General features: G+C 49.1%; 1 protein-coding gene across 3 annotated transcripts; it reads left to right on the plus strand.

Annotated features, from left to right (window-relative positions):
• The first annotated feature begins 250 nt into the window (after positions 1-250).
• On the plus strand, positions 251-15,784 carry PFKFB2 (6-phosphofructo-2-kinase/fructose-2,6-biphosphatase 2). 3 transcript variants are annotated; one of them, XM_065649282.1, is made up of 17 exons: positions 251-334; positions 1,028-1,153; positions 1,268-1,364; positions 1,777-1,843; positions 2,002-2,076; positions 2,190-2,246; positions 2,735-2,859; positions 3,232-3,439; positions 3,632-3,778; positions 4,370-4,474; positions 5,106-5,235; positions 6,202-6,264; positions 6,805-6,878; positions 8,481-8,672; positions 9,623-9,645; positions 11,062-11,121; positions 12,581-15,784. In XM_065649282.1, exons 1-17 carry the CDS (start codon positions 259-261, stop codon positions 12,594-12,596), a joined length of 1,641 nt encoding a protein of 546 aa, XP_065505354.1. In that variant the 5' UTR covers positions 251-258; the 3' UTR covers positions 12,597-15,784. The 3 variants fall into 3 exon arrangements, with proteins under 3 accessions (XP_065505354.1, XP_065505355.1, XP_065505356.1); XM_065649283.1 differs by having other exon boundaries at positions 8,481-8,660; XM_065649284.1 differs by lacking the exons at positions 8,481-8,672; positions 9,623-9,645; positions 11,062-11,121.
• Positions 15,785-17,077: the final 1,293 nt, after the last annotated feature.

Consider the following 17,077-nt stretch of genomic DNA (forward strand, 5'->3'; position numbering starts at 1 on the left):
CGCCCCACCGACCGGCCGCCACTTCCGCTTCCGGCCCGCCGCTCCCGCCCACTCTCGCGAGACCACCCGCCGCGACGCGTCATTGGCTGCTGCGCGCCGGGGTGTGACCAATCAGAGAGGCGACCGCGGGTCTCATTTGCATAGCGGGGCCCGCCCGTGACGCAGCGCCGTTTCGCCGGCGTGTACTTTGCATGCGATTTGCATACGATTTCCATGTGATTTGCATGTGATTTGCATGTGGCGCGGCGGCGCGGAGCCATGTCGGCGGCGCCCCGGCACGGCGGCCCCGGCTGGGGCAGGACCGGGGCCCTGCGCGGCGGCGAGAAGAAGTGCTGTGAGTACTCCGGGCACGGGGAGGGTGGGGGGAATGCGCATTTAATATTTAAGATTTTTTTTTTTTTTTAATGTATAGATTTAGGGGGTAACGCTGCTCGTGCCGCTTAAAGAAGCGCGCGTCTTCCTTAACGCGCGTTTCCATCCCGCGCGGGGACGCGCTGTCCGTGCCCGTCCCGGTGCCGTCCCGGGTGGACGCGCCGCTTCTCCCGTTCCGCCCGTGCCCGGCGCCGCTCACCCCGCCGGTCTCATTTTTGTAACTTTCGGACGCCGTGCTCACCCCCCTGGGTCGCTTTCCCCCCAAAGCTGCCTCTTCCCGGGCATTTTCCGAGCTTCCTTCGACTGCTTTCTGAGCGAACGTGACCGTTTTGTTAAAAACATCTTTCTTGTGCCCTTGACAGCTCCTGCCCCATCGGTAAATATTTTTAGCGCTAAAAGATGCACATTAGTCCCATTAGGCAGAGCGGGCGCACCGTTGCTAATCCGCCTCATTAGCTAGCGCCCAGCAGATGGGCCAGCCAGAGGTTAATTAGCTGCGAGGACATGATAGCGAGCCTGTTATGAGATGCATGGTGGCTGTCTGTCCGTCCGGGACATGAGACAATTCTGCAGCAGGGATGGCTTTGCCTGGGGCTCGTGCGTTGCTCTGTGATGCTGCTGATGCCTCTGGGTGGTTGCTGGTTTTGTTTTTCAGCATGGGCTTCCTACATGACCAACTCCCCGACGCTGATCGTGATGATCGGCCTCCCCGCGCGCGGCAAGACCTACGTGTCCAAGAAGCTCACCCGCTACCTCAACTGGATCGGGGTGCCCACCAAAGGTGCGTGCGGGGGGATCCCCGGCGTGGGGGCGGCTCAGCCCTTTGCGGAAAACACCGTGAGGTCTCCCTGCAAAATGCCGTCAGTCTCACGCCCTTGCTTTTTTGTGTGCAAAGTGTTTAATTTAGGAGTGTATCGCCGGGAAGCAGTGAAGTCTTATAAGTCCTATGACTTCTTCAGGCACGATAACAAAGAAGCCATGGAAATCCGCAAGTAAGTCGGTGTCCGGGGGCTGAACCGATCCGTGGTGGTCTGGTTAGTCTCGGGTCTTGGCAGGCTCCTGTGTTTGAACACAAAATAACGTTTAATGTCCGTGAAACCAGGGGAGGAGGTAGCACAGCCTGCGCGGGGATCCTGCCAGAGGGGCTGTACGTGGGAGTTTTGTCATTGACTTTGGGCTGGCACAAAGAGCAGGGGCTGCGAACACTTATCAGTGAATGAAATACAAAGTAGGTTATAGATACAGATGTCTTGTGGCCTCCGCAGAGCCCCTGCGGCTCCTGGAAAGATGCAGGGGTGGGTGCTCCATGGGCAGAAAGAGGGTGTTTAAATCTCTGCCCTGTAATTCGGAAGCTTTGCGATCTGAACGCTTTACATCAGCTCTAATACGCGTTTCTCTCCACAGGCGATGTGCCTTAGTGGCTCTAGAAGACGTGAAGGCTTATCTCTTGGAGGAATGTGGCCAAATAGCTGTAAGACCTTTCTGGACTAAATGTGGTTTTATTACACATCGGGGTAGTTCAAAGCTGCCCAGGGTGTTTGGGGACCTGATTATAATCCCAAGTGATTTGGGGCTGGTTTAAAAGCTTTAGATAAACTCGCTCATTGCTACTTACTCATTTTCTTGTAGGTGTTTGATGCAACCAACACAACTCGAGAAAGACGGGACCTGATCTTAAATTTTGCTAAAGAAAACGCTTTCAAGGTAGCGCTTCTATGTTTAGCGTGTAGTTGGAGTTGCTGCACCAAGGGGCTTTATTGCTCCCTGGGGCAGGAGTTCTTGACTCTCTGAAACATCCTCCCTTGCCTTCTTTGTAGGTGTTTTTTGTGGAGTCTGTCTGTGACGATCCAGAAGTCATCGCTGCCAATATCCTGGTGCGTTGCTGCATTTTCCAGGCTCGGCTGCCAGCGCTTGCCGTGGGAGCGCGGGTGCTCGGTCACCCACGGCGATAGCTCACAGGAATGCCTGCAAATGCCTTGCTCTTGGGTTTCACCTTGGAAATGAGCAGCTAAGGCTTGCAGGTTTATAAAAGCTAAAGACACGGTTAGTTATTTGAGAACGTGGAAAGCAAATGAAGCTGAGAAGCGTTTGACCTTGAAACGTGTTCTCTTGTCAAGGGACGACAGGCAGCGAGTGGCTTGCAGGGACAGCTGAAAGCAGCCAGCTGTGTCTGTCCTGGGGCCAAGGGCTTCAGAGCCTTCAGAGTTGCCCTTTGTTTCCTCTCCAGGAGCAGGTTTTTCCACGGGGCAGCGCTAGACAACGCACGTTTGTTTCAGAAGGGCAGAATAATGTTATTCAGTGTTGCTTTTGCTCCCTGTCGAGTTTGCTTAACTCTCACAAAGCGCCGCTGTCTGTTGAGCAGGAGGTGAAAGTTTCCAGCCCTGACTACCCAGAGAGAAACAGGGAGAACGTGATGGATGATTTTCTGAAGAGGATAGAGTGCTACAAGGTCACTTACCAGCCTCTTGATCCCGACGCGTATGACAAGTAAGCAAGCCCTGGGGTATGTTTTGTTCTTGCACACGTGAGCTGCTTTGCTTTGTCGCTGCTGTTCTCCGGCTCAGGATGCTGCAACGCGTCTGCTGCAGCCTCTGCTCCCCCAAAGCCCAATTTGCTTGTGTCAAGGTGATATCCTCGGGTCCCAAGTGAAAGAAAGGATTCTTCTCTAGTGGGCTGCAGTGTTAACGCAGCTCCTTGTTTAAGCACAGCAGTTTTGGGGTCTGTTCTGTCTACTGGAGCAACCCTGTGGTAGTGCTGATGCCTTTACTAGAGGATAAATAGCTAGATTACACCCGCAGATGCACATGCTTCATTTTTAAAACCAGTCGTGTGGGTGTTCTTATTTTATGTTGACTCCAGAGATCTTTCCTTCATTAAAGTGATCAATGTGGGACAGCGGTTCCTAGTAAACAGAGTCCAGGATTACATCCAGAGTAAAATCGTCTATTACCTAATGAACATTCATGTCCAGCCGCGTACCATCTACCTTTGCCGACACGGTGAGAGTGAATATAACCTTGTTGGCAAGATTGGTGGGGACTCTGGTCTGTCGCCGCGTGGGAAGCAGGTACGTGTTTGGCAGCACCCCAGTTGCTGTATTTGTCCCGTGTCGTGCGAGCAGCGGCAGAGCCGGGTTCTGCATCCGACCCCTGCCCGGGGCAGCTGGATCTTGCTGTGACAGCCACAGCCCTTGAAATGATGCTTCGGATGGTGGCGGCAGCTCCCGCTCCCTCCCGACCTCCCCCGGTTTGTTTTCCAGTTTGCTCAGGCGCTGAAGAAGTTCATCGAGGAGCAGGAGATTGTTGACCTGAAGGTGTGGACGAGCCAGCTGAAGAGGACGATCCAGACGGCCGAGTCCCTGGGGGTCACGTACGAGCAGTGGAAGATTCTCAACGAGATCGACGCGGTGAGTGAAACGCTGATTGAAGCCTTTAGCTTTCCTAGATGGAAAAAATCACGTTTAAAGACAGATTCACCGTGATAAATCTGATTATTTCCTGTTGATTTATATCTATGTCTACACGTAATATACTCCAACTGTCATCAGGAGGTTTAGGATGGTTTGGGACAGGGCTGACGATGCCTGGAGCTGTGAGACCTCGCTCTCAGCTGGTGTTGAGAAAGAAAATACCACTGAACATCCCCAGCATTTGTCACCCTGGCTGTAACACCAGCCTGGCTGGACAAAGGTTGCTGCTCCTGCTCTAATTCTTTCCAGCGAAAGAAATTGTGGGGTTGTTGCTGTGGAAATGATCGCTCGTTTTCATCCCTGGCAAAGGGTTTTGAGACAAAACCAAAAGCCCGTTCGTTTTTCAAACCACCCTGGACGTGTGGTGCACAAGTGCTTGAGTACATGACTGTGTCAGATATACCTAAAACTTTTGTCACATAAAGGGATTTCTGATCTCGGCCACTTTTTTTTTTTTTTTTTTTTTTTTTTTCATGATTGTGCCTCTGTCGCAACAAAGTGGAGTGTAACAAATTCTTTTTCTCTCAGGGGGTGTGTGAAGAAATGACCTACGCAGAAATTGAAGCCAAGTACCCAGACGAGTTTGCCCTGAGGGATCAAGAGAAATATCTTTATCGCTATCCTGGAGGAGAGGTGAAGACCCTTAAGAGATAACAATAAGATACAGTAAATACATATGTGCGGAATGGAAGGACTTTACTTCATTTTAACTTTTTCTGCCAGGATTTCTATGAGAAACTGAAAATACTGGGATCCTCAGTTCTCCCTTAAATTAAAGGTTGATTTCCTTTATTGTGGTGTGCAAATTAAGCCTTTTGGTCGTTAATTGAGTCATTTGCTGAGTCCCTTGGTGCTCCGCGCTGATACAGGGGGTTTGTGCATCGTGCCCCTTTGGCCAAGGCCTGAACTGTCACTGTGAAAAAACATCTTGGAAAGAAAATGGTTGTGGGTGTGGTATGAGGTCATTTCTGGTTTTGCTTCACAACCTTCTTGAAATATATCATTTACTATTTTATTTGTTTTCCTGACTGCACTCGTTAAGAGTTACCAGTAACCTGAATCCTCCTGTAATCTGAGTGTTGCTGACATTAAATTTCACCTTCTGGTTTTTGCGTGTTTTTTTTTTTTTTTTACCTGTATTTACCGGATCTTCCATAACGTCTGCATTTTGATACTTTAACCGATATTTTCCTGAAGGCGAAACTGTGTTAATTGCTACTTCTGTTTACAAAACCCCTTGTAAAATTCCTGTTTTGTTTTTCAGTCCTACCAGGACTTGGTCCAGCGCTTGGAACCGGTAATTATGGAGCTAGAACGTCAAGGCAACGTCCTCGTTATCTCCCACCAGGCGGTTATGAGGTGCCTGTTGGCTTATTTTCTTGACAAGAGTGCAGGTACAAAAATAAATGCCTGATGTCAGGGGCTGGCTTCTCTCGCTGCTTCCTTTACAGAGCGTTTGGGAGGGTGGCTTGTAATTACTGTTTTGATTTTTCACAACGGGAGAGCTGCATAAAAAAAGAAAAAAAAAAAAAAACAAAAAAAAAACCCAAAAAAAAACCCAAAACCCAACGCATTTCTGAAACACTTTAACCATTTCAGCAGTGCAGGGAGCTTCGCAAGGAGCTTTCTTTGTGAGAAATGCAGATGCGTGTGCTGCTGGTTTTCTGCTCGGCTCTGGTTTCTGGAGCTGTTTCCACCAGTAGCAGCGACATAATCTCTAGGGGATGACTTTTTTTTTAACATAAAGAAAAAGTTTTTTGATGCATTGGTTCCCTGGGGAGGATTTGCAGTAGTGCTACATCTCAGCGAAACGCTGATCCCTTCCGTGGCAGGCTGGTCTCAGTCTGCTGCATTATTAAGCTCCAGTTTAAACTCGAGTTTAAAGCTACTTTATTAAACTCTAAAAGTTCATTAGACTCCAGTACCACTCACTAGTCAAGTTAATGAACTTTTGGTCAAGTTAACGTCAAATTTCTAGTACAGTCAATAAAGTTTATTTCAAGTTAAGGAACTTTTGGTCAAGTTAACGTCAAATTTCTAGTACAGTCAAAGTTTATTTCAAGGTAATAAACTTGAAATAAAGTTAATAAACTTTAACGTTAATAAACTTTTAACGAAGTTTGAAATAAAACTCGCTGGGGTCCATGGGGGCTGTTGCTGCGGTGCTTTCCCCGCTGTGTGCTGCTGGGGGGGTTCCTGCCTTGGCAATGCTGGGGACTGTCCCCAGCTGGGGGGTCTGGGGCTCTCGGGGGGGCACAAGCACCCAGAGTTTGTGATGTGAAAGGTCCCACTTGAAGCCTGGGGGGTTGGCACGGGTGGTCCTGGCCATAACCCCCCAGTGACACCCCTCTCTGTCCCAGACGAGCTGCCCTACCTGCGCTGCCCCCTCCACACCATGCTCAAGCTCACGCCTGTTGCGTACGGTAAATACTGCCTTTTCTTTTTCTTTTTTTTTTTTTTTTTTTTTTTTTTTCCCCCTCTTCTGGTTCGTGTCGGTGTGCGCCAGCAACCGGACTTGCCGTAAATATCTTTAATTTATATTAAAATCCAGCTCTGGAGAGTGGGGAGGTTTTGGGGAGAGGAGATGTGAGTGCAGGGGGGTTCTGCTGTGGCCGCTCTTAAATAAGTGACGATTGTGGGTTTGACCTGTTGATGAAGCCCATTTGTGCCTCCAAACTTGGATTTGGCTCTGGGCTGCAGCAAGTTTAAAATCGTTTTTCTGTATAGACCTGTAGTTTGCATAACACAGGGCCGCAATTTTGCCGTGAAGGTCAAAGCCAGAAAGTAGCTAAAGTGTAAAATTCTGCTAATAGGGTGAGCTGTTTATTTATGAGCTGGTTTATTTTTAAAAAAACAATATAACACACCTATTCCTGCTCACTTTCCATGCTGTTTTCAGAAAAAAAACGGTTATTCAAGAAATTAACTTTCCTCATATAAACTTCTCATTCTTTCGGGTAAAGGTTGTAAAGTGGAGACGATTACGCTGGACGTGGAAGCCGTGGACACCCACCGCGACAAACCCTCTCTCAACTCAGTAAGTCTTGCTGTGCAGCTTTTTTTTTTTTTTGGAAAAGAAGTAGCTAAACTGAAACCCGCTTAAATACCTGCTAGAAATAGCTGTTTGCTTTCAGTGACCAGTGACTTACTTCAGCAATCATCCCCAAAAGCAGGATTAATTGTAGACTGAATTAATGTGCTTCCCGGGCCAGGGGGGGGATATTTTTCCGAGCTATTTTAGGAAAGGGAATGGGCAAATTTAGGATCTATGTTTTAAATTCCAGGTCTCATTCTCAGTTTTGCAGTGAAGTATTTGTCGTCGACACTTGTTTGCGTTAATTGCGATCGTTTCAACAAGACTGGCTAAAAATGTCTGAGGTGAATTTTTCTCGGTGTGTTGATGAGGTTTCTCGTTCTGAAGCTGCAGCCAGGGGCTGGTTCTCGGGGGCTCTCGCAGCGTTTGCTGCCCTGTGGGAGGAATGGAGGATTTTTCCTTTTCTCTGCAGATTTCAGGTGCCTTTTCCAAGTATTCGGTGCAGGGCAAGACTGTGGTTTTCCTAAACTTTTTATATATCGGAGCAGAAGGCAATGGGTCCAATTTCCCTCCTTTGCTGCGGGTATTTTCTGAGCACAGCAGTGGAAACGCTGCAGGTTTTGGCTTTATTTATGAAATCCCATCTCTGCCGTGATTTAAATAACTGGCCACCTACCTTGTTCAGCAAAGCACTTATCTACATGCTAAATCTGCAGAAGCTGCTGCTATTTCAGGTGTTTGCTTTTGCAAACGCTGTTTTGCAGAAGGGCTGAGCTGTCGGAGGATGCTGTTAGCGATTGCCTGCAATTAACTCCCCCAATTAAAGAGCACAAAGCAACTCTCCACTTTCCTAGCTCGTGGCAAATCTAAGCGTATTGCATTTTAATTTTTGGAGTGTACATTTAGGCTTTTAGCTGCCTCTCGTCGCTGTATTTTCTAAAAGCTATTGGCTGATTGCCTGGGATAATGGTTATTTTTGTGTCCCTGTGCCGAGGGACCATAAAGGAGGGTGGGAGAAACTTGGAACCTGCATCTTGTGGCTGGAGGTTTTGCAGAGCTAAATCCGGCTTGACTGCGAAATGCTAAACTTGAGGAGATTGGGCAAGATTTTGGGGGCTGGTCCCATTCTGGTGGTTTCCAGTCGGGTATTTATCTATTTATTGCGACCTCTGCGCGATGCCTGCGTTGGAACGGTTGCTGCCCGCTCTGAGAAGCTGGAGGTTCCTTCTGTTGTTCTGCGCTTTCCATGGGCAACACGGCCACTTTGGGGGAGAAGAAACACAAAGAAGGGAAAGTTTTCTATTTGATTATTTTCTTTTTTGGCTTGTAAATTGCTTGCAGGGAGGAAAAAAAAAAAAAAAGAAAATAAATTAAAAAATGAAAACCAAAACCACCTAAGCAAAAAAAAAATCCCAGAGGGAAGTAAAACTGCCGAAAAAGCAGAATTTTTCGGCGGACTCTGTGCTAGAGGAGCTGACGGAGCGGGTCGTTTCCCACCCGCGGGGAGGCACGGAGCGATGTGGGGATGCCGGAGGTGTGTGCGATGCGGTTTTAAACTCTGGTTCCCCTTTCCATTCCTTGCGATAACGCTGCGCCTGGGATCAGAGCGACCCCCCCGCCGGCCAAAGCCCCGTAAGGATGAGAAGAAACAGCTTCACGCCGCGGGCCAGCGCAGACACGGTCGAGCGCCCGCGGCATTACAGCGTTGGGAGCCAGCCTCTCGACCCGCGGGGGTTTTTCCCGTCCCTGGAAGCTCGAGATGGGACCGAGCGGCCGCAGCTGCAAGTCGGTGTCCAGGTGGTACCTTCCCTGTGCTCCCCCTCCCCACCATCACCCGCGGCAGTTGGGGGACGTCTCTGAAATGCAGACCCTGCCCAGAGCCTTGACCAGCGCCTCTGTTCCGGCATGAAAATCCTTATGGATTAGATTCCCTTAAAACAAACAAACAAAAATCCACAACAACAAAAAAACCACCCCACAACCTGGGAAAAAAACCCCACCAAAACAAAAAACCAGCATCAAAAGTCACCCCATTAAACTAGAATTGTGGTACCAGAGGCTTTAAATGTCAGGCTCCGTGCAGGCAGGTTTTCGTCAGTGTAATACGGTTAATTCTGGGTAATATCTTACTTTCTGGCAAGAACTCGATTGCAAAGAGTGACAAATATCCACTTTGTCCAGATTTGATGCTGCAGCCCAGAGCGACTGGGTTGCAAATCTTTGCGTCCGTGATTTTCTCGGTGCCCGTTTCCCTGCAGATCCCCACGTCAGCAGCTTGTGGAACAAAGTTTGGGCTCTTTGGGTACCCAGATTCAAGCAGCTTGGGTTTTGGTGCTTCGTGTTTCTTTTAGTTTAGAAGTGTGTAGGCCCTCATCAGCGTCGGATGCAAAGCCCCTGTTTGTTTCTTTGCTCGTTCGAAATTGTTTCTCTGCTAAATTAGGAGTTTTTCTGTGCCTGGCGGAGGGGGCTGCTGCCGGGCAGGGTGTGTGGTGGGCTCCTCGTGCAGGGATGGCATCATTAACAGAGCCTTTAAAAATAAATTAGTCTTGGAGGAGGCATCTGGATGTCACAGCACATGATGTCCATGTCTTGTATCATCTCCTGCTGTGATACAAGCCCGTCCTGAGCTCCCTGACATCTTTGGGGTTGCTTCACTTCTTTCTTTGTTTTGCTGCATTTACTATTTTTCGATCTCCTTTAAAATGCGCTACGAGCTATCCTGTGCTGTTTCTCTTTTTCCTTTGCAGCCTCAAGGGGGAAATGCTTGCCTGTGAGTACCACTGACACAGCTTGTATGTGCTCGCTTTGGGGTTAGTAAGTAGGACTTCTCTTGGTTCATGTTGCATGGAAGCTACTTTGGGGGAAGACAAACATGTGGAGCAGAAGGAAGTCTTGCTGTAGAAATAACTTGTTGTTAAGGGGGGATGGAATATGTTACCAGGCTGAGCCCAGCGATCCAGGGGCTCCAGCTGGACTTACTGGTGTCTCGTGGTTGTGCTGGCTCCTTGCAAAAGTGCGTTTCACCCCGAGCTCGCTCCATCCCTGGTCCCTCATCCGTCTCCCCTCCCGGGATGAGATGTGGTGACGTTACTGATCGCAGGGATTTTGCCAGAGCCGTTGGATCGTAGCCCGGACGGGAGCGGTGCTGCCCACCCCCTGTTCCCAGAGACTCGAGGGGGCTGGGTGGGTTTAGCGGGTGTTTGGGGGAGGAACCTTTCTGTGGGGGTGGCAGTTGTCACCGAGTCCTCACCCTCGTGTCCCCTTGGAGGCATCTTTGCATGGGGGCGAAGAGAGCAAGGATGCTAAGGGGAGAACATGTTGTTGTCTGTCCCCGCTCTGCAGGGAGCCAGCAGCCAGTGTCACCTGCGAGACCTCGGTGTCCCTCCCGACCCCCGAGTGACACGCTGGGCTCAGAGACGCCCTCGCTTTGCCGTGTCCTGCTCTGCTGGTGGCCATGGCAGACCCCGCCGCGACCCCTCGCTTGGCTTCTCGGGTGTTTCGCCTCCTGCGCTACACGCAACGCTGCTGGTTTTTTTCTGTCTTGTAAAAAAAGTGGGTTTTTTTGCAGTTTTGTTGTTCTGCCTCGGGGATCGGCTGTATTGCACAGCGGGGCCGTGGGACGGCGCCCGTGTCGCATCCTCCGGGAGGTGCCACGTTTGTCGCTGTGTGCCGGGGTGACAGCAGCACCCGACTGCTCCCGCCTGCCCTTGGGAGCCTGGGGACCTCCCTCTGCCGGGGAGCACCCGAGGGTGGGCTCAGAGGTGACACGCGCTGTGTCCTCGGAGGCTTCGGGTCACTGCACGCGGGCTGCCGGGGTCGTTGCTGACCTGCTCTTGCTCTCAGCAAAGCTCTGCTCCCTGCTTGCCTCTGCCCTGGGCCTTTGGGCAAATGCCCTCGCTCCTGGTGCTCTGGCATCAAAGGGAGAGCTGGGCTTGGCCCGAAGAAAGTAAAGCGGTGGCTGGTTCTGTTTCCAGGCAACAAGTGTTAGGGTTTGGGTTCGGGTGGTCCCCGCAGCGACGGGGCGCAGGTCGCGCTGCCGGAGGATGCAGCTCGTCCGTTCCCGGCGAGGAAGGCACAGCTCCTACCTCTGCCGTTCCTCCAGGCCGCAGAAACTCCTGCTTGAATGTATTTGGCCGTTCGGATGTGCAGCTTTTGATTTTAATTGCACTTTGTCCTTGAGGTGAAGCTCAATGAGGCTGCTCTTTCTCCATCACCGGTATTTACGCACATGTCGTAGGATACAAAGGTATGTGATTGACCCTGAAGTGACATGCCTCCGTCTCCTATTCTCTAGTTTGTGATAGCATTCTTAATAATGCTGCAGAGTTTTCTTACTGACAAAGCAGCATGACTGTCCTGCCAAAGCCGCAGAAGCGCACAAAGCACCGATGTTGCAGTAGAGCATCTCCCAGTCGGGATGGTTGATTTGGGAATGGTCCAGCCGGTAGCAATGCAAAAAGGGAGAGTTTCTCCCCAAATTGCCTGTCTCCCTGGGTTTCGGAGGTCTTAATGTTGAAGATGAGGGGAGAAGGATAAAAAATCTGAGCTGGGGAAGCTTGTGATAGATCTGATAAATCGTTGTTCCTATACTGATTCATATTAATTTAGAAGCAAATTGAAGGAAGATTATCCATGGGCTAAAAATCAAAGCCTTGCCCCTTTGGATTTGCCTTTACTCTGAGCCAAAAGGAGTCGTGTGTTTAGAAAATGAATGTATATGCCAGCTTTGCAAAATTACTTTTCTAATGCTGTGCTTCAAGTGTTTCTTTCTCCTCTGCATTTAAACAAATAACACAGACTTCCTAGGAGGGTTTGCAGATAAATGAAGGTAACTTGGTCCAACAGCCTCAATCCCAATACAAACCTTCTTCCTTCTTAGTGCTGGTGTTTCGCTTGAGAAAGTCGCATGTGAGCAGCTGTTATGGATTATTGCTGTCTGATGATTAGTTTTTAAGTGTCATTGTTGGGAAAGACGTTTAGATTTTCTTTTTTTTTAATTGCAAATAGAAATATGTAGGGTCTGGATTTCCTGACTGTTGGATTTTAAGTGCTGATGCCAACCGTTAATTGTCAGCAAATTGGCTTGATAGCTGTGCTTTTTTTTTTTTTTATTGCAAAACAGTGCTGGTTAGGTAACAAGACAAATTGCGCATTGTCGATTTACACACCGGTTTGCAGCCTCCAAAAGTGCCGCAGCTGAGCGGAGCGGGCGCTGGACGCTGTGGGACTGGAGCCCCGCGGAGCATTTTCTGTGCTCCGAGGCTTTGCATGAACAGCAGCTGTAGGAAATCCTGGCTGTCAGCTTTTAACTTGTGTGATTGTGCATTTCTAAATACATATTAATGATCCAGTTGTACTGAGCTGAGCGTGTTCATCTTGTCTGTCGGACCCTCGGTGGGGCAGTGGAAGGAGTTTTATCAGACCTATAAGTATTTATTGTGGTTAATATACAACATGATGGCTGTAATGTTTTTTATGTTTGTCCTGGAAGTGTATTTTCCTATGGAGAAGATAAATAAAAGCGAGTAACCCAGAGTAACCAGCCTGCTTCATTATTGCCGTCCTTTGAGACAGTCCAGTAAAGCTGAGCTTGCATGGTCTCGGGCTCAGACCAGGAAACCCTTTGCGTGGAGCTTTGCAAGAGGTTAAAGGACAATGCAAACTTACCCTGTGTATAACCTGTACCGTTTATCTCTCATTTGTAGAGGATGGCTGATTTAACGCTGTAGAGGTTTGCACTCGTCTGGGATCCAGCTGGGATTGCCGTGGCTGGGACGAGCATCCCCGGAGCACAGTGACCCGCGCGCCGCTTCGGCCGGTACTTTCCTCTGAAATGTGTTTTTTAGAGTCTGTGTCTTTTCCTTCTGAACGCTGAACTGTCTGTCGATGAGATCGGGGAAGGCTTATTATGGAGGTTTTTCAACCTGCCTTTTAATACGTGTGAGCTAATGTATCCCTGGGCTTTCTGGGTGTTAAAATAGTGTCCTATGTCTTTCCTCTTGGTTAGATGGCACAATTAACCACAGTGTATGTGAGGACAAAATGATCATATCCACGCTTGCTGCAGCAGCTTTTCTTTGGAACACATTTTATCAGGCCAAATCCCCAAGTTTTTATTTAACTGTTAACCGTTTTCAAGTTAAAATGCAGTTATTGTGTTACTTAACCAGAGCTCCGGGTATCATTTGACTTTACTTTTCGTGCCTGCTGATTTGAATCCCCCGATCGGAGCCTTTTCCTTTGCTCTGGGAAGTCTTTTTGCACAAGGTGTAACACGAGGCGCTGGTCAGGTCGGCAAATCCTGCGGGACATCTCCTGTGAGGGCCAAAAAGGAATAAAAGCTCCTTCACTGGGAACCAGCGCTGTCAAATCTGAGCTCAAAAGTCCCGCTTTAGCTGTGCGCCCTCATCTAAGCCTCGACCTCTCGCTCACTTTTCCTGTGTTTTTGGTGACGATTTTATCTATTATATCAAAAAATGAGAGCACCGCTTTGCTCGGGCTCTGGGAACAGCCGGGCCGCCTGTGCAGGGTTTGCAAAAAACACTTGATTTTTACAAGTTGTCTTTGTAACGTACCAAATCTTAGGCCCGCGACGAGTTTTTAAACTTGCCTATAAATAAGCTGTGAACGTAACCGAGGTATAATGCTGCCTTTCATATCGAGTTTAAGCTGCTTTGGTATTTAGTGCATAGAGGGTGCGGCTCGTGCGATGGCTGCATGTTACTAAAAATCTCCTGCTGAGGTGCGGGGGAAGCAGCACCCCAAATTTACAGGTTTCTCCCATGAGTCTTGACTTACATTTTGCCCAACTCTATTTTACCGCACTCCTCCTGTTCTTGCACTAAGGGCAAAAATCCTCAGGCTGGGTGAAGAAAGGAGCGTTTAGGTACGAAGCAGGAGGCTGTCCTGGATCTGCTGTTTCCAGGGACTCCAGGTTTTATATGAGCAACTTCTGGGGCCCAGGATGCATGTTTTAAACGTGTAAATAAACGTTGACCGTACCCACCGTAGGGATCTGTGCTTGAGAAACATCTGCGCTTCGGCTGCAGAGGAGCCTGAGGTTTACTTGGGGATTTTGAGCTCAAACCCTGTTGTTTTAAACACTCCCAGAGCTTTAATTTGATAAAGCTGAGATAGAGAGGCCCGTGGCAAAGGCCCAGGCTCTAATCTTAAGCCTTTAGGATTTATGCGGAGCAGAAGCGCGTGTTGATCCAAAGCAATTGCGCCATGGAGGGAAGGAGGAAGTTCAGTGGGTGAGAAACTGAGTTTTATTAGTTTTTCGTTCCTCAGGCTGTTCCCACTGGGGCGCAGGTTTGCTGCAGCATTCCGCAAGAGCAGCACTGTCTGTTCTTTGCTTTTCAACGTTCCAGTGCTTAGAAATAAGCCAGAAAAAAAAATAAAAGGAAGGGGAGAAAAAAAAAAAAGTTGAAGGAAGATTTGTAGCCTGTTGAGTGGTAATTCTCGCTGTCGCTCTCCAGTAATGCTCTAAACGCACAAATTTGCAGCGCATCGGGCTGGCTGCTCCTACCGAGAAACCTCCTGCTCTGCGGGGAAAAAGGAGTAGAGACGTACTGTAGGATGTTTGCGCACACTATGCTGTAATTACTTGCTAAGGAGTTAGTTATATTTGGTTATATATGGTCATTGGTTGGTTAATGGTCGTAGGGAGACAAGAATGTGTATTTTTTTTTACCTGCCAAGATTCATGAATGTAGCTGCTAATATGTTGGCGGTCATAATGTTTTTAATCACTGCTAAAAATCAGGCCTGCGGTTTTGGATCACTGACTGTGGGTCTGTTATTCCTATCGAGCGGGTCCTTGTTTTGGGCTGCTGGGTGGTGGGATGGAGCCTCTCGGCCTCGGTGCTTCATTAAAGCCCAACTGTAGCCTTTGCTTCCTGTATCTTAACTTTGAAAAGGTTTAAATACAGACACAAAAGGTGTCTCGAGCAGAGCAGCAGCGGGTTTGTGGTCGGCATCGTTGCCGTGCGGGTTAATCATGGTGTGGCAGGTCCTGCCGGGCTGGGGTGATGCCAGGGACCCCAAAGGGGCAGGCGGGTCCCCGTGCCAGGCATTTCCTTGAAATCACCTGATTTCCTTGGCACCGCGCGTGCAAACACTCCAGAATAAACACCGATTGCACAACGTGCCCGCGCGGAGGATGAGGAGCAGCTCGTGCTGTCAGTAAGAGCGGAGCTGGGCAGGTGGAGGGGGTGAATTTAGGGGGTTTGGTGCCTTTGCGAGTGGGTTTTTTTCTGTATTTCCCTGAGTTTGGGTCCATCTGTTCCTAGCACAGAGGTGGCGGTGCCTGCTGTCCCCTGCAGTGAGCGGTGGCAGGGTCACCCATGGGACCCGTGTCACTGTCCCCAAGCCACAGTCCGGGGACCCATCAGTGTTATGGGTCATTTTAGAGAAAAGCGATTGCTTGGGCAAAATCCCTCCTATCTCTGCTGCCCGTGATGGGGAAAATTGGAAAGCGAGGGAAAAAGCTTCGAAGCAGGCTGGGTAGCTTGGCTTTGTGTACACTGGCTGTGACGTTGGAGCTGTCACCTCTCTGTAAGGCGTCCCCTTCCCGGAGCTGGGTGGTGGGTGACGGGGAAGCGGAGGAGCATCCTTGGCAGGAGCGACATCGCTGCCAGGAACCGCCTGCCCCGGAGGTATGTCCCAAATGTCACCCGTGCTCTTCTGAAGGTGCCACCTCCACCTCTCCCGCTGCTCCTCTGTCTCTGAACGCTGTTTGCAAACCGCGTCTCTGTATTTAGTGTTTGCTCAGATGGATGCTGCTGGCCGTTTTGCTGTGTTACTGCTTTCTAAATTTTTATTTTTAGGTTTAAAAAAAAAAAAATGCAATGTGGGTAAACTTGTGCTGTATGTTGTGTACTCTGTGAGGTTGAGCCTAAATATCCCATGAGCTTTCATTTACAATAAAAAGACTTTAAAAAATCTAGACCTAGTTTCCTCTGTTATTTTCCATTGTCGTTTGCTGTAACTATCTATTGTGTGTTGGTTTTGTGAGATGATGGTGAATTCAGGGAGTTTGTGGAAGGTGTTTGGAGGGTCTGCAGGGGAGGGCAGGTGTCCCTGGCTTTTGGGAGTTGGGCTGGAAATGGTGAATCCTGCACCCTGGAGCTGCCGTTCCCCTTCCCTTATCAATTTAAAGGGAGTTCTTATTGGAGCTTTTGGAATTCAAATTTTCAGGGTTTTTGTGGACCTGTTATGGTAGGAACACTTTGGTTTGTTTTTTTAGCAAGTCTCTTTTCCTAGCGGGGGGGGAAAAAGGTCAAGAGGAGCAACTGGTGTGACTCTGATTTCCAGTATCTGCAGCTGGAAAACAGCTGGTCCCGAAGGGACTCACCAGCCTCAGCCTGAATAGAAGAGACCTTGGATGTGGTCAAGGAAATTCCCTTTTATCCCATCTATTCTGCTGCAAGCTGTGGGTTGAGGAAGCCTTAGGGATGCTAAATAACCTCTGGGGTGCCTGTGGGGAAGCTGCTGATTTTTTTTCCAGCACGCAAATCAACTTGATCTGAGTCATCTGGAAAAAAAAAAAAAATTAGAAAGTTTGTGTTTGAGATTAACTGGATTCTTGCAAATATTTAGTGGAGATCAGTGCCTGCTTGGGAGAGATGAGGTGGATGTGACAAGCCCCTGCTTGTGGGGTGAGGACAGGCAGCCTTTTGCTGTGTGTTACAGAGTAAGAAATAAATCTGTTTCGTTGCATTTTGGCATGGATTCAGGTGAGCTTCAGAAAGATGATATATCCTGCTCAACATAGGAATGTGGTAAATTTTTCCGGCAAAAAGCCCCTCTCAGACAAAGCAGCACCTGCGAGAAGCCCAACCCGGGGTAAAAAGGCCATTGCCAGGTTCCTGATGGCGTTTCAAGCCTGGAAGAAGCTGCACAGCCGAAGTGCAAAAGGAGCAAAGGGTCACAACTTCTGCAGAACTCGTGTTACTGGAAAATGACCCCAGATTTGGGAAGAGCTTTCCATGAGATCAAAACCAGCTGGATTTCCATCATGGACCTGGAGGGCTCAGCTCTGAGCGATGCTCCCTGGGACCTCGTGTGCTGCTCAACTCCAGCTGGCGCTGCTTGCATGGGATTAAGTTGAAGAAACCGAAGGTTTTGGACGTCAGAAGAGATGAGTTCATGGTCGACATGCCCCAGGGTGAAGCAGTCCTCTTGAGGAGTCTACCCCAGTG

The sequence above is a fragment of the Caloenas nicobarica genome, chromosome 21, assembly GCF_036013445.1.
Source record: "Caloenas nicobarica isolate bCalNic1 chromosome 21, bCalNic1.hap1, whole genome shotgun sequence".
NCBI lineage: Eukaryota > Metazoa > Chordata > Aves > Columbiformes > Columbidae > Caloenas > Caloenas nicobarica.

What these genes read in the sequence shown, in the direction of transcription:
- PFKFB2 (XM_065649282.1), top strand. Translation starts at nt 259, where the DNA reads ATGTCGGCGGCGCCCCGGCACGGCGGCCCCGGCTGGGGCAGGACCGGG. An exon ending in CGGCGGCGAGAAGAAGTGCT is followed by an intron (nt 335 to 1,027) that starts GTGAGTACTCCG and finishes TTTGTTTTTCAG; the next exon opens with CATGGGCTTCCTACATGACC. An exon ending in TGTCGCCGCGTGGGAAGCAG is followed by an intron (nt 3,440 to 3,631) that starts GTACGTGTTTGG and finishes TTTGTTTTCCAG; the next exon opens with TTTGCTCAGGCGCTGAAGAA.